This window comes from Gorilla gorilla, chromosome 2 (assembly GCF_029281585.2).
Source record: "Gorilla gorilla gorilla isolate KB3781 chromosome 2, NHGRI_mGorGor1-v2.1_pri, whole genome shotgun sequence".
Lineage (NCBI taxonomy): Eukaryota > Metazoa > Chordata > Mammalia > Primates > Hominidae > Gorilla > Gorilla gorilla.
In genome coordinates, this window is record NC_086017.1 from 110992533 (window position 1) to 111009468 (window position 16936).

The following is a 16936-nucleotide window of genomic DNA, read 5'->3' on the forward strand; positions in this document are numbered from 1 at the left end:
TAACTGATAGATTATATCAAATAGTTTTAACTGATAGATTATATCCTTACTGGATGCTAAACAGTATTTGTCAAATCTAATATTAAGATTTGTGATTGTATTTTTTTATTCAAAAGGCTAATTGTTGGGTGTGCATTTTTTTAACAGACTATTCAATGAGTAGGAATTCATCATGAGGATAGAAGTTAAAGTACACATTTAAAAGTATGGATGTGAAACACTGATTTACTCAACTATTATAGACAAGAACTTTAGCCTTAATAAGCAATTTAGTTTTGTTGTTGCTCTTATTATGGATTTCTAGTCATGGTTTTTAGAATAGTATTTTAGGTTGCAGGCCAGACTCTTTCAAGCAAACTGTCAAAAGGTAGGAACAAAATTCTGCATGTTTTGCGAGGCTGACACTTTGACTCAAGGGATTCTTAAGCCTACTAGAATTTTAGATCCTCTGCCTTAGTGTATTTATAATTAAGCTAAAAGATATTACAAAATTTAAACAGCTAATTTTTAAAAAATATTTATTTATTTATTTTAGAGACAGTGTCTTGTGTCGCCCAGGCTGGAGTGCAGTGGCACCATCGTAGTTCACTGCAGCCTCGAACTCCTGGGCTTAAGTGGATCCTCTCATCTCAGCCTCCCGAGTAGCTGGGAATATAGCCACGTGCCACCACACCCAGCTTAAACAACTAATTTTAATTAATTTCAAAATTATAATGCATCCTTTAACTCTTTTAGGCAGGGATGGGAGGAAATAGATGTTGTCATAAAATCAAACCATAAAAGTTTGGGTACAACTGCTTCAGATGAGCTATTTATAGACTACTAGGCATATCTAATATTGCTTTTGGAAAAAGTAGAGGGTGGCTTGATTTCCGTTTTCCATTACAACTTTATGCTTTCTAGAAGCTTGAGAAGCTGAAAAACAATCTGTTCCCTGAATTTTTATAATTCTTTTGTGATATCCTTTTTCAAAAACACACATTGGGTTTGGAGACATGAGTGCCCTGTCTGTTTTCCAAGGAGATTACCCTTTAGGGAATTGAAGGAGTGCATTTGCACATGAGCAGGATCTGGACTTTTAGACTTACTAAGCCCAGACAGTTCCAATAGCAGTTATAATCCACTCTTCTCAGCACACCACGGCCTCTGCTGTGAAAACTATGTCCTGACTGCACTATCACAGGAACTATTCTAACAAAACCACTTTTGAAGCTTTAACTGAAGTTTAATTTTTACTGTGACTCAATGGTCAGTTTTCCATTCTAGTTTTTTGTTAGAGCAACTTGAACTTAGGAAGGATTTGTGAGCAATGGGACCACTGCTGTTCTGTAACCTCATGGAACATCGTAAACCTTGCTCCTCTCTGGAGTTAGAGAGAGTCAAAGCTCAGAAGAAACTTTTAAGGAGTCATTTGAGTTCCATAGTGAATTTGTTTGGTATTATTGTTTTATTAGAGTTCAGTAATATAGTTAGGCAAGAATGTGTGGTCATGGTTTGGGGAGGAAGGAAAATATGTTTGAAATAACATTATAACCAAAAAGGACAGGTTTTTATTTTTAGTTAAAAAAATTAGGCCATTTAAGACACAATAAACTGAGACATCAGAGGAAGGTTTGAGAGAACAGGCCCTGGTCACTACACTGATGAGACCAAGGACAGAGAGGAGATCTAAGCTAGATATGGGGAAGGAGATACAGTGGGTTATTTGGAATAGGCTCAAGGAGGGACATAAATCCCCTTATATATACACATATAAGGTAGATATAAATAATAACATACTGTTCCTATTTAGTTTGTCGAGCCTCTGACTTGGTTTTGATTTGAGGTTGTTTGTGTCTGTAGGGCAGGAACATGTCTTTTCAATTAATATTGTGCACTGTACATTGTTAATGTCATACACATGGGCACTTAATTAGGATTTCAAGGCTGGAGTCACCCAGAGCTAATTAACTTCTCTGCTGTCTCCTGAGAGCTGCAGTGTGATTTGGATTAGTGATTCCTAATTGCCTATAGGCTAGTTGCAACCGAATCGCCCAGGAACTTCTTAAAAATCAGATTCCCAGGCCCACCCCCAAGAGATTCTAATTCACTATGCAAAAGAGACTTCATCCCAGAAATCTGTATCTTCAGTTCTCCAGGTGAGTCTGATCGTATCCAGGCTTGGGACATTATAAAGACCACCAAAGGCTCCACAACAATATAGGAGAAAACAGCTTTGAATTACTCACTTAATGAGTTATATGTGCTGGGTCACAACATAAATTTCATTTTGATCAGTCCAGCCCCTGTTTTATTTTAATGTGTTATATTGTTTTTTATTGTATTGTTATGTTGTGTTGTATTTTGAGACATTATTCTCATTCTTCCCTAATCCAAACTCTATTTTCATATGATAGGAATTTTTAAAAATATATATATATTCTTATAAAATATGTCATCCTGTGTATGTATATACATATTAAAATGTATCTAAAATGGCTTTGTGCTAATGCTTTCATTCTGTTTCTTTCTTCACTTGACACTTTTTCCAGGTATGACTAAGTAGTTTTATGCATATCTAGTTCATTGCTTCTAAATGCAACATAATATTCCAGCGTTTCCATCTACCACATATACTCATCCATTTTCCCAGATATGGACACCTAGTTTGCTTCAAGCACCCTGCTATCACAAATAATGTCAGGATGAATATCCTTGTGTGTGTACCTTAATAGACCATGCAAGAATTTCTTTCTATTATTTACCTTGAATTGAAATGATAGAATTATAGGGTATATACATATTAATATTATTACTTTCCAGAATATCTATACCAGTTTATATTTCCACTTACAGTTCACAAGAGTTTCCATCAACTTGCATTCTCAACAACACTTGGTATTATACATCTTGCTAATAGTTGCCATTCTAATGAGTGTGTAAAGTATGCTCATTATATTAACTTGCACTTCTCTGATAACTAGTGAGTTTCAACATGTTTACATAGATTTGTTAGCCACTTCATTTTGCATTTGTGTAGTCCCTATTTTATGGATTTGGAAAATAAAGTTGCTGCATAAATCTGCTGAGTGATGTAAGAAGCTCCTATTTCACTGCTCTAAGAAATTATGGGCAGCTCCGTGACAGGTTAAAAGTTTACTTGTTGCTGCTGCTGTTATTTTAAATATAGGCAACACTTTAAGATATAAAATGGGCCCCCAATTCACTAATATTTTACAACCTTATACATCACTCATAACTCACATATAATCTATTTTGATTGTGTGTGTGTTTACAAAATTATCTACAAAGCATGTTTATTATATTTCTAGACTCCTGTTTCCTCAAGGCCAATGATTTGACTCACAGTCTTTCCTCATACCTAAAAGAAAGTAAGTAAACTCTGATTTTAATCTATTTAAACTCATTCTTATTTTGCTCTGGTTTTGGGAATTTAGGTTTTGGTCTCGTTTTTGTTTTATAACACATTAGGCCATTATTGCTCTAGGAATCCAGAGAATGGTGTTCTAGTCCCAGGTCCCCCACCAATTTGCTGTTTGACCTGAGACGAGTCACTGAGTACTCCCCTGGACTTAATTTCTTATCTGAAAAATTAGGAAGATGGACTATGTAATATGTGTTCCATCTGTGAGATTCTGAAATTCTGTTTGCATGTTTACAACTCAGACCATGGCTATTGTGAAGTCAATCTAATTTTATCTTTTCAAAATTTATTTTTTGGGAGGCTGGAGAGGGACAGGGTCTCACTCCATCTCCCAGGCTGGAGTGCAGTGGGTCTGGTCACAGCTCAGTGGAGCCTCAACCTCCTGGGCTCTAGCGATCCTCCTGTCTCAGCCTCCCAAGCAGCTGGGACTATAGTTGTGTGCCACCACAAGCAGCTAATTTTTTTTTTTAATTATTTTTGGTGGAGACAGGCTCTTTCTATGTTGCCCAGGCTGGTCTCAAACTCCTGGGCTCAAGAGATCCTCCCCACTCAGCCTCCCAAAGTGCTGAGATTACAGGCATGAGCTACTGTGTCTGGCCCTTCAATATGTATTATATGTAGCCAGCAATAATTAAATTATTCATATCAACTGGTCATTTATTCATGGCCAGCAATGAAATAGTTTAGATATAGGGAGTTTCCATTCTTCTTTCAAACTACAAGCAATTCTGATGACACTCAACTTGAGTTCATAAACCTTTCTCAGCTTCAAATTCAGAAAATGTAAATCTAGGTAATAATAGAATCAAACTCACTAGATTATGAGAACTAAAAAGAAAATGTATGTAAAGTGCTTAGCACCATGTCAGTATTTAGTAAATGTTTGCTGTTTTTAAATGTTTGTTCCATTTTATATCTTATGTTGAATGTCCCTTTAAAATTTAACATGATTGAATCAGAATTTGTTTCCTATTTAATCAACATTGTCTTCAAGTATCAAACCTAGATTAAAATATCAAAAATGTAATATTCCAAATTTTTTTACTTAATTTTAAAATTAGTCACATTTAGGGACTTGGTATGTTTGTTTTGTGTTACAAATTAATGATACTTTATTTTAATCTAATATTTACAATAACCAGAAAATTGAATTACAATTGTAATTATAATGAACCATGCTTAGTATATTTTGTTTTGTTTAAATACTCAACAAAGAAGAAATGCTCAACTTGGGAGGTGTGCCCTGTTTTGCCATATTTCAAATAATTGTTTCCTGGTCTTTTTTCCAGTTTGTCCTAAGTGGGTAAAACTTAGGAAGAACCACAGTGAGAAGAAATCGGTCCTGATGCTGATCATCTGCAGCTCGGCCATCCGAGCCCTGGAGCTCATTAGGTTGGAAGGTTCACCTATTCCATATCATAAATGTTTTCTGAATAACTGATATATGCCAAGCTATTATGTTCTATGTGCTGGAGATGTAGCAATAAACAAAACAGAGTCCCTGCCCTCATGGAATTTATATTTCAGTGGGGGAGACAGATAATAAACAAATGAAGATACATTATAACGTCAGGTACATTGATAAGTTATGTAAGGAAAAAATAAAGCATGGCAAAGGGATATAAGTAGATCAGGACTACTTTTAAAAGGGTGGTCACAGAAAGCTTCTCTAAGGAGATGACAATTTGATCAGAGACTTGAACAAAGTGAAGAAGAAAGCCCAGCAGCTATCTGGAAGAAAAGCATTCCAGGTAGAGGGGAGAGTAAGCACAAAAGACCCCAAGATAGGATGCCATTATAGGATTTTGAGGAGTTACTTGATCTGAATCATCATTTTAAAGGTTCACTTTGGCTGCTGTGTGGAGAGCACACATTATAGAGAGCAAGGGTAAAAGCCAGATCATACCCCAAACAACCAGTTAGAAGAAAAGATCTGACTTAAAATAGTAACAAGAAAAGACAGAAGCCGGGCACAGCAGCTCGTGCCTATAATGCTATCACTTTGGGAGGCTGAGGTGGGAGAACTCCTGATCCCTGGAGTTTGAGACCAGCCTGGGCAACATAATAAGACCCCATCTCCATTATAAAAAGAAAAGATAGAATACCACGGAATATACTTACCAAAACTTATGTACAGACAACATCATCTAAGGGATGCAGAAAACTTGAACAATCAAAAATGTATACCATATTCTTGAACAGGAAAACTCAATATTGTAAGGATGTCTGTTTTACTTAGGGTAGCCTTCAGATTTCACACATTCCTAGTAAAACTCCAATAGAATTGTGTTTTTTTTTTTAACTGGATAAACTAGTTCTGAATTCTTATGGGATAATATACAACTAAAAATAGGCAAAGAAATTCTGAAAAAGAATACTAATGAGAGGATTATATTCCTAGAGATTACAAATTATATATATATATATACACACACATATATATATACACACACATATATATACACATATATATATATACACACACATATATATATACATATATATACACACACACACACACACTCTGAAGTCTCAAAATAATTAACAGTATGGAACTGGCACATGCATGACAGATCAGATGAGTGGAACAGAATTGAAAGTTCAGGATCAGACCCAAATGCATATGAAAATGTAGCATATGCCTAAGGTGACAAATCAGAAATCAGTAGGGAAAGATGGATTGTTTAATAAATGGTGTTGGAACAACTGAGTAGCCATCTGGAAAAATAAAGTTGGATTCATATCTCACTTATAACAAGATAAATTCCAAATGGAACAGAAACTTAAAGGTAAAGATTATGTTTTAAAGATAATTTGTCAGTGCTTTACTAAGGGCTTGCACATATGTTTTCATTTACTGTTGTTTTTGTAGAATAAACAAAAAGGCTTCCACTTGTCAGTAGTAACATTCAGCTTTCAGAGAAGAGCCGTGAGAGTCAGATGGGATTTGCTAGGACCAGCTCTCTCTGAGAGCCTGGCTCTGGGCCAGGCTTTGACAGGAGACAAAACAAAGGAAAATCCAAGTCATGAAGAAAGAGGAACTTGGTCAAATAGACTAAGGTGCAAATCTAGATATTCAATAGTTATTTACATCTGTTTTTTCTAAATGAACTAATCTAATCATGAATTTAGAAAAGTAGTTGTTAAACTGTAATAGTCCTTCAAACCCTCCTTTCTCCACTGAAGTGGAGACACACATTAAATTGTATCACATTATGCACACACATTATATTGTAGCATATAATCTCCCAGTGAAACACTTGTGTTTCTTTCCATTTTTTCTGCTCTAAACATAATTATCTTGGAAGATTCCAACTGCTTCCGGGCAGCTGTACTTGCCGGTCCTGAAATCATGGGAATTCATGTTGACTTTTCAGTGCTTTAAAAACTACCTCATTTCACATTCAGATGCTAAGGGCAAAGAGTGTGGCCTGGAGGTGGACTCTTAAAATAAAGCTATCAAATTGATTTGAGCTTTTGTTATACATAAATTCCTTACTGAGGGCATAAAAGTACTGTGTTGTCACACTTCATTTACCAATTCGCAGTATTTTTTTGTGTCCCCAGTAATACTATGATCCATTTCAAGGTTAGGTGATTTACAAAAGGTGATTTCTGAGTAGGCACAACAAGCCCTATTCATAAAGACTAATATTTAATAATTCTAACTTTTATAAGAACATCTGTTCTATTGAGAGCCATGACTTATTTTAAATTGTCTTCCTGGTTAACCTTGCCACGGAGAAAGCTTATGTGTAAGTAAAAACTTGAGGCAACAGAACTTGTATAGCATGATTCACTATTCTGCAAACTCATATGTTTTTACTGGTCAATATTTCTCAAAATATAATAACGATATATGAAGGAAAGTAGTAAACCCATGTTAGGTCTGTCCTCAAATATAGATGATATATAGAAATACATTCAACAAATGAGAAACAGGTTGTGAAAATAGAAGCAAGGAAAAAATAAAGAACAGAAAATTAGGTGAAGCGAGCTAGAAATGGTGCTGAAAATCACATCGATAAATCCCTGTGCAGTTGCAAAGGTGGCCCCAACTGGGGGCCTGCACTTTCCAACAGCCAGGATCTGTTGGGAAACATTATCAGTTGCCAGATTGATGACATGCTGTGGGTTTAAGAAGAAAAAAAAAAAAGTTCCCTGAGAAATAGTTTTCCCCTCTGTGACATAGTGACAGCAGCATTCTCAGTATCATCTGTACAACAAAAACCCTGGACAGATAATGTTATGTGGCTGTTTATAGAGCAGCTGTTGGTGCCAGCTGAGGACCTGATGCCAAAGTAGAGGTAGAAAGGCAGGCACGGCAGGTGCACCAGCGCCGTCTCGGCCCTCAGAGCTGGTGGTGGTCTGGATTGTTGTAGATAGATCTAGCTTCTTGACTACCTAGAAACTAAATGGACTGCCTGTCCTGCTGGTGTAAGCCAGAGACTGTAAAGTGACAACTCAAAGGCTAAGTTTACCCTACAAGTCTTTGTCACCTAAAAAATTTGTGAGTGACTTGCCCATATTTAAAATCAGATTGCACATATAAAAATCTAGATTTCTGGCTTCTCTAAAAATCAGAGGGTCTTAGGCCCATAGTCTCACATCATCATAACTGGAAAGCTGAGCACTAGTTGACCCCTTTACTGGGGGCATCACTCCCAAGTGCCCCTCAGTCTTCACCCCTGCTTCCCAGATCACCTCATTTACAATAACCCCCTGCCCTCATAGCTTTAATTCAGCCAGTCCTTTGTGTCAGTGGTTTCTTCTTACTTTTTTTCCTTCCTTCTTTGCTTCCTCTTTCCCTTCCTTCCTTCCTTCTTTTCCTGCTTTTTGGCTGAAGCTTCATTTCCACCTATAAAATTTTATAGAGGAACTTAGTCTACAAAGTAGATAAGAAAGGACAGCTGTGATAGAAGGATAGAAGCCCTCCCTCTTCCCCCTTTCAGGCTCATCTCCTGGCTTCCCTCATGGCCACCACAGGCAGACCTTTGTAGATGCCCTTGGCTCCACAGAGAACGGGCTGACATCACCGCTCCAAGATATCTTCTGCAACCAAATTTTGTATGAGAACTGCGCTGCATAGTTGGAAGATGAATTTTCTGCCAGGGACCTGAAATACAGGAATTCTGTATTACAAATGAAAGGCAGGTCATGTGTTTCAGTAATCAAGGAAGCCTAAGTAAGGTTGACCTTGTGTATGGCAGTGTGAAGCCAACCCAGATGTGTGCCTGAATAAAAGGCCACCCCACTCTCATTGCAAAGGTTGGCTAACCTGCAAATCTCAGAATTTGTATGTACGTATGCACATATATACACACATATGCACACATCCTTTGAATAAAGCAAGACATAATACTTAAGTAGTCATCGTGGCCTAGAATGAGTTGGTTTTCTTAAGCATTCACCTGCTTCTTTTCATTAGGTCGATGACAGCATTCAGAGGAGACGGCAAAGTTATAAAATTATTTGCAAAGCACATAAAGGTAAGCAGGGGCCTGTGTGATCCCTAAAGGCCTCTCCCAGACCTCAGCTTTTTCCTTTCAACCTCTTCTCCTAATCTCCTTAGCACATATTTTATTGAGTTCCTTCCTTATGTAACATTTAACAACTTTTCTGGTTTTTTAAATTCTATGCTTCTGCATACCTACCTCCCCAGTACGGCAGTCGCTACTGCCATGCTCCGTCCCTGTATAGAACCTGAGGCTTGACCCTTTGATTCCTTGAAGATTACCAGTTTTCTAGGGATATGCTCATCTCTGCCCTGGAAGTCGACCCTACACAAGGGTAGCTCCATTTGTATTTCACTTTCTTAACTTTGAGATAAAATGTTCTAAATTGGTGTAAGATTGCACTTTCTTAATGACTTCCTTTTCTTTCTTCTCTTTCATCTTGGAACAGGTCCAGGTGCAGGTAAAGTTGCTGGAGAAGCGTGTGGTGCACCTGGGTGTAGGAACTCCGGGGAGAATTAAAGAACTTGTTAAACAAGGTATGGCAAGAGGGCAGTGATACTCTTGCCCAGGGCTGGGAGTTTGCCTTACCTACATGTGAGTCTCAGAAACTAAATTCAGGATATACACAAACCAGACCTCTGTGTTAATTCAGGAATTGGAAACTCGGCCTTTAATCTCTGAAACCAACCAGCAAGTACAGCACAATAGGGAATGATAAGGACTGTGGCAAACTGAAGTACATGTGCCCACCTAAACAGAGTCAAATTCCAGCTGCTATAAGCAGGTTAGTGGATCCACATAGCCTTCATTCCACCAGTGTGCAGCCACTGCTTGAGTTGAGCAGTTCCCTGTCACTCCACTGAGTCTTGGGGAGACTCCCATTTTGAGGGCTGGTATATAAAACATACTAAAACAAAAAACGTAGTTTCCATGAATGTAATGCAGGCATTCCATAATAGTTCTTCCCAAATGTGTTTCTCTTTTAGTGCTTTACAGAAAGTATTCTAGACAAAATCCACTGGTGGGTTTTTATAGTTTGCCGACTTTCTCAAAGCCAGTAGCCTAAGAACCTGCTAACCTGCCAATTATCTTATTACCTCTTCTACCTACCAGGCAGATTGAATGATTTCTTTTCAATACTTATTTCCAAATTACTTACGTATTATATAATAGAGCTTTTTTTTTAAATAACTGTCTGGAGCTACTCTCAGATTATTTTATATATCTAAAAGTAATGTGTTCATCAGTGTAGTAACTCATTATAGAGATGGTCATTTGCCAGGGAGCAACAAAAGCTAAAACTACTGTTGTTTCTCTCCAGATGAAAATCATCCAGGGTTAGTTGAACCCACTATATGCAGAGTTTTGTACAAATACCAACAACTAACAAATCTGGCTGCCCCTCACAAGGAAGGGAAACAACATTTTCGAGTTCCTACTTGTATGCAGCGCTACGCTTGACACCCTTACATATGTTACCTCATTTAGCACTCACAGCATCCTTACAGGCTAGCGTTTTTATTTTTTATGAGAGAGAACTGAAGCTCAGAGGGTTAAGTCACCCTCTCCAAGGTCTGTCAGTCCAGGCTTTCCTGGTTCTAGAGCCTTTTCCCCTTAAGGAGCTCCTGATCCAGCTGAAGAACTAAGTGTACATAGACTGAGATCGATAGCATGAGGCAGTAAATGCCAAGAGCCAAATGAGCACTTCTAAGTCCTGCAAGAGTTGAAATGAGAAAGAGATAGTTATGCTGGCCTGAATCTGCAGGGCAGGGTCTTTAACTGATCTTTGAAGTGTGGGGAGGATTGAAATAGGCCAGGAGGGTCAGAGGAAGCATTCATGAATGGGAGAACAGCCCAGTGAGATTCTCAGAAAGCAGGCACATGCACATGGTATATCACAAGGAATTGATGAGGAGGTAAAACAGTGTTGCAGTTAAGAGCCCCTGTGATGGACTCAGACCTCCAGATTCAAATCCCAGGTCTAGCAACTTACCAGCTCTGTGACCTTGGCAAGTTACTTAACCCTTCTCAGCCTGTTTCTTTGTGCGAACAACAGGGATAGTAATAGTAGCTACTTAGAGGTTTGTTATAAAAACAAAACGCCAATAAAGAGCTCAGCACACTAAGTGTCACACCCTAAACACTTAGCAAATATTAGTTATTTATTAAAGAGCCCAACTTTCTTGCTTGGAAATTTCGTGGGCTCTAGTAGCAGGTGATGTAACTGGAAAGAAATTTGAGGAAAGTCCTTGAACAGTAAGCTGAGGAGTTTGGATTTTTGTCTTGTGGACATCCTATGGCATTTGAAAGTTAAGGAACAGATGAGAGGCACCAAGGACTTCTATGAGACACAGATTTGGGAGTAATTGGCTGGGTATCAGAAGCTAAGGATGGACTCTCAGGTTGGTTTCTGCCTCCCTAACAGCTTTTAGGGGGTGAATAAAGATTCACCACCAGCCCCTCCTGGAATCCAGATTTTTTTGTGTGTCACCAGACTTCCCCAGCCCCTGAGACCTCAATATGAAGGCTTATTTCATATGGAAAAATCATTTAAAGGGCGATTTTTTTTAAATATTAATGAAAATAATTTTTACATCTGATTCTAATTGGATGAATGGTTTCATATTCATTAACCACAGGTATTTGCCTACATACAAAGTGTTTAAAGAGAATAGTCCCAGCACCCTAAAAGTGAAAAATCTAACAGAGTGACACCAATAGCATATATGTAGCTGTTTATGACTTAATAAGATGTTTATATGTTTGATATATAAGGATAGTTTTCAGACATCGAAAGATATCCCATGACATTGGGATGTATACAATTACAGGCAATTGTGTTGTTTTAATTTAGTAATGAAGGGGATTTTCTGACTATAGGAGCCTTTGAAAATGCAAAAATGTACAGAGAAGAAAACAAGTCACTTTAGAAGCAATTTCTTGTTAATAATGAATGTATTTCCTTTCAGTCTTTTTTCTATACATTTGTATGTTTATTTTTATACAACAGAGATTGATTATACTGCATCTCATAACTTTATAACCTACCTTTTTCACTTGCTATATCTCATGAGGACTTACCTTCCTTGTCATGAAGCATGTTTAATTTTTCATTTATATAGCTACACTATTTACAGTATTCTATTGTAAATTTATTTTTTTGCAATTCTATTATGGTAGACTTTGGGTTGTTTCTAAATTGTTGCTATTATAAATAATGTGGCAGTGATCATTTTTGCAAGTAGCTATGTTTATGTTTCTGATGCTTCACTGGGATATGTCATAGAAGGAAATTTATTTTATCAAATAAAAGCATTTTGGCTGGGCACCGTGGCTCACGCCTATAATCCCGGCACTTTGGGATGCTGAGATGGGCAGATCACTTGAGGTCAGGAATTCGAGATCAAATAAAAGCATTTTGAAGCTGTTATAATATTATCCTCAGTTTCATTCCAGAGAGGCTGTACCTATTTGCTTTCCTGAGAGCAGTTATATTAAGGGAAGACTGATGATCAACTCATTGTCTTTTCCAGTTCACTATTTTTATTTTAATTTTGCAGAGAGTTTTTAATAACAGGCATTTGAATTATAAAAAGCATGAACAAGTATTAGGGGCAAAGAGGAAAGTATTTAAATACTACAGGGAAAAGCTGAGGGGAAGTGCCACAGGAGAGGAAGGCTGCAGGTACTGTTAACACAAGAGACGTGGAACAGCTTGGAGCAGAGGCAAGAACTGACTCTATGCCCAACTGTGAGACATCTGAGGACTACACAATCCCTGAGGTCCCCTTCAGCCCTCACAGTCCATAATTGTCTTCTAGACAGACAGGAAAGCAGAGAATGGAGTCATTAAGTGATTTACCAACCTCATCGAAGGATAGCTGAATAGAGCCTATTCATCTCAACTTCCTTTTCTGCCTAAAATGAACCACCCAACCCTGTCCTCATCTTTCTCCCCACTCACCTCCTGAGAGCCATGCAGACTCCATGGACTCAACTCCTTTGAAAGGCAACTACCCCAAACTGCGGGATTTAACTTAGCAAATCCCTGTCAGGAATGAGACTATAGCCTCTGGGGCTTCATGAAATGGATGCCTGGCCAGCGTGTGAGCATTTGAGGAGCTTAGCAAGAGCAGCTTCTCTGCTTTCCTCAGGAGGAGTGATGAGATGATAAGAAGAGCAAGTCTCAGAGTGCTGCATTTGTTTTCCATCAGGGAAGGGCAGCACTTAATGTGCGGAGATTAGTTACTGGGGGAGAGGACAACATATGAGACAAAAACTAACCCGGAGAATAAAAAATCATTTTAATAAGCTTATGTCATGAGGTCTTTACTACAGCAACTCTCTCCCTGTCTCTTTCAGGTGGCCTTAATTTGAACCCCTTAAAATTTCTGGTTTTTGACTGGAACTGGAGAGATCAGAAGTTGAGGAGAATGATGGACATTCCCGAGGTACCACGTAACCAGCAGTTGCCTTTAATCATTTTTTCTCTATTTGAACTTAGTTCAAACACAGTAATAAAGTCTTTGACATGAGGAGCCAGCACATTTTAGATTTTGAAATGATTTCTATCTTTTTTAACTCTGAGCTAACTATAATTATAGAGGCCACCTCGTCCCCTTACACATAATTGTATCCTTTCCATGTGTTTCATGGGAATCAGCTCTGTTGCTCCTTAAATGACCAATGGCCTCTCCTCACTAGAGACCATTTTGAGAAACAAGAAGATCTGAAGGACCTGCACTTTTCCTGTGCCTTTCTTTGTAGACACACTCGTCTTTATCTTTCATTCTTATATGTGCACTTTTGGCTCGGGTTAGGGGAGCAGGGGTACAAACTTGCCTCTGCCAGCATCTCCACATGGATTCCCAAGAACGCACTTACTTAATTTAGAAAGATATTTTGGTTCATGGGGTGGGGAAATTTTTTGATGTCTCAGTTGATCAGAATTGAATGACTGAATGCCTTTATGGGCACAGTATTAGCTCATTATATATTTTTAAAAACAATCCATTATCATCATAATGTGAAAAAATTACTTTGCCACCTACCACGCTATCATGGGGCTAATTTTTCAATCTAGCCTGATGCTTCACAGTAGCTGTTAGGAAAAAAAATGTTTACCAGTCACTAACCAAGAACAAATCATGGCAGTAACTATCAAAGAGGCTTGGAAATACTCTTCCAAACATGCTGAATGAATTAATTTATCACATAAAGCTATATCTCCAGATTGACCAAACCTGATTATAATTGATCAGTGAGTTATTTCAGACATCAGTTCAGGTTAAAAAACAATTTGCTCAGTTACACACACGCACATGCACACACACATACACAGTCGTGCATTTTGTCCCCTGACTTGACTGGTTTCTTAAAACTGGTTTAACAAATTTGATATCAGGCATGAGGCCATAGTTGATTATTTCAGTTATAATATTAAATCTGACTAATCTACTAAGTTTCTAATTCTAATAATGAGAAATGTCCAAAAACATCTTGTCGCCTATAGTTATTTTTATTCTGTTGCTGTCATTCTCAGCAGTTATCCTAAGGCAATAAAATCCTATACTGAACTATTGTATATAATCTTGTTTACAGAAAGCACACTGTGGAGTCCTTGAAACACCTTTGTATAGCATTTTATTTTGAATGGCTGCAAACAAAAGGGCACTTTAATGAAACTAATGTTTTATATAGTAACTCCTCCTTCATTTATATAAATATTTTAATTCTGCCAGGCATGGCAGTGCACACCTGTAATCCTAGTGCTTTGGGAGGCCAAGGTGGGAGGATTACTTGAAGCCAGGAGTTCGAGACCAGCCTGGGCAACAAAGCAAGACCCTGTCTCTACAAAACAATAATAATAATAGGCCAGGCACAGTGACTCACACCAGTAATGCCAGCACTTTGGGAGGCCAAGGCAGGCGGATCACTTGAGGCCAAGAGTTCAAGACCAGACTGGCCAACATGGCAAAACCCTGTCTCTACTAAAAATACAAAAATTAGCTAGGTATCATGGCACACACCTCTAATCCTAGCTACTCAGAAGGCTGAAGCATGAGAATCACTTGAACCTGGGAAGCAGAGATAGCAGTTAGCCGAGATCACGCCACTGCACTCCAGCATGGGCAACAGAATGGGACTCTGTCTCAAAATAATAATAATAATAATTTTAAAAATTTCAACTCTGAATCAAATGTGTGTTAGGACTTTTGCCCTCTCTGATTCTGGCCATAACAGCTGGGTAAATATCAGGGAGTCCTGATGGTTGAATTTATTCACCAAGACCATTTTGGCTTGATCTTAATCTTTTTTTTCTCCCCTTTTCTCTCATTTAGATAAGAAAGGAGGTATTCGAACTTCTGGAAATGGGAGTGCTCAGTCTGTGCAAGTCAGAATCCTTGAAACTGGGCCTTTTCTAAGTCTGTGTCCTAATGAAGATTCCAGTTTTCACAGTAGAAGTTGCATCTTATTTAATGACTCTGATACATTGCAAGCACTCAGTAAATATCAGCAAATAGTTTATGTTAATTGTGTCAACAGATGGATCACTGGAATGTGGGGATTCTGAAACAGAAATGAAACTGTCCTTTTGACAACTCTCTTATATAATAAAGTATCACCAGCTTGTGTATGATCCTTGTTGAGCGGACCGTGTTTTTCTGTCACCAACTGGCTTCTGATGTAACTGTGCAGGAGAAAGGAAAGAGCAGCTGGGTGACCTTAGGCAAGCCTAAGGTCTTGCCTCTCTGAGCCCCATCTTATCAACTCAAAGTGGGAATGTCTCACAGCATTGTTGAGGATTCCAGGAGATAGTACATGGGGAGCAGATTTGTAAACTCTGAGGCATGGTCCCAGCAAAAAGGGTGGCAGGTATATTAATCCATTCTCACATTGCTATAAAGAACTACCCGAGACTGGGTAGATTATAAAGAAAAGAGGTTTAATTGACTCACAGTTTCACAGGCTGTACAGGAGGCATGGCTGAGAGGCCTCAGGAAACTTGGCAGAAGGTGAAGGGGAAGCAAGCACATCTTCACATGGCGACAAGAGAGCAAGAGAGTGAAGGGAGAAATGCTACACACTTTTAAATGACTAGATCTTGTGAGAACTCACTCCCTATCATGAGAACAGCAGAACAGCAAGGGGGAAATCTGCCCCTATGATCTAGTCACCTTCCACCAGGTCCCTCCCCCAACACTGGGAATTATAATTCAACATAAGATTTGGGTGGAGACACAGAGCCAAACCATGTCAATTCCACCCCGGCCTCTTCCAAATTTCATGTTCTTCTCACATTTCAAAACACAATCATGCCTTCTCAACAGTCCCCCAAAATCTTAACTCATTCCAGCATTAACTGAAAAGTCCAACTCCAAAGTCTGATCTGAGACAAGGCATGTTCCTTCCACCTATGAGCCTGTAAAATAAAAAACAAGTTAGTTACTTCCAAGATACAATGGAGGTACAGGCATTGGGTAAATGCTCCCATTCCAAGTGGGAGAAACTGGCCCAAACAAAGGAGCTAAAGGCCTCATGCAAGTTTGAAACCCAGCAGGGCACTCTTTGAATCTTAAAGCTCCAAAATAATCTTTGACTCCATGTCTCACGTCCAGGCCACTCTGATGCAAGGAGTGGGCTCCCAAGGCCTTAGGCAGCTCTGCCCCTGTGGCTCGGCAGGGTACAGTCCCCATGGTTGCTTTCACAGGCTGGTGTTGAGTGCCTACAGCATATCCAGGTACACAGTGTAAGCTGTCAGTGGATCTACCATTCTGGGGTCTGGAGGATGATGGCCCTCTTCTCACAGCTCCACTAGGCAGTGCCCCAGTGGGGACTCTGTAGGGTCTCCAACCCCACATTTCCCCTCTGCACTGCCCTAGTAGAGGCTCTCCATGAGGGCTTCACCCCTGTAGCAGACTTCTGCCTGGACATCCAGGCGTTTCCATACATCCTCTGAAATTGAGGCAGAGGCTCCCAAACCTCAACTCTTGCCTTCTGCACACCCATAAGCCCAACAGCACGTGGAAGCTGCCAAGGCTTGGGGCTTACACCC

General features: G+C 38.9%; 1 protein-coding gene and 1 long non-coding RNA gene across 5 annotated transcripts in view; one reads left to right on the forward strand and one right to left on the reverse strand.

Annotated features, from left to right (window-relative positions):
* The window catches only part of CMSS1 (cms1 ribosomal small subunit homolog), a 362036-nt gene extending 346516 nt beyond the window's left edge, over positions 1–15520 (forward strand). For both annotated transcript variants that reach the window (XM_031009313.3, XM_055383549.2), the window contains exons 5-10: positions 3312–3371; positions 4714–4816; positions 8853–8913; positions 9329–9416; positions 13243–13331; positions 15222–15520. In XM_031009313.3, the coding sequence (XP_030865173.2) occupies positions 3312–3371; positions 4714–4816; positions 8853–8913; positions 9329–9416; positions 13243–13331; positions 15222–15305 (485 nt within the window). In that variant the 3' untranslated portion in view covers positions 15306–15520. The remainder of the gene's footprint in view (positions 1–3311; positions 3372–4713; positions 4817–8852; positions 8914–9328; positions 9417–13242; positions 13332–15221) is intronic.
* The window catches only part of LOC115933981 (uncharacterized), a 139839-nt gene that overhangs the window by 42898 nt on the left and 80005 nt on the right, over positions 1–16936 (reverse strand). The window lies entirely within an intron of this gene.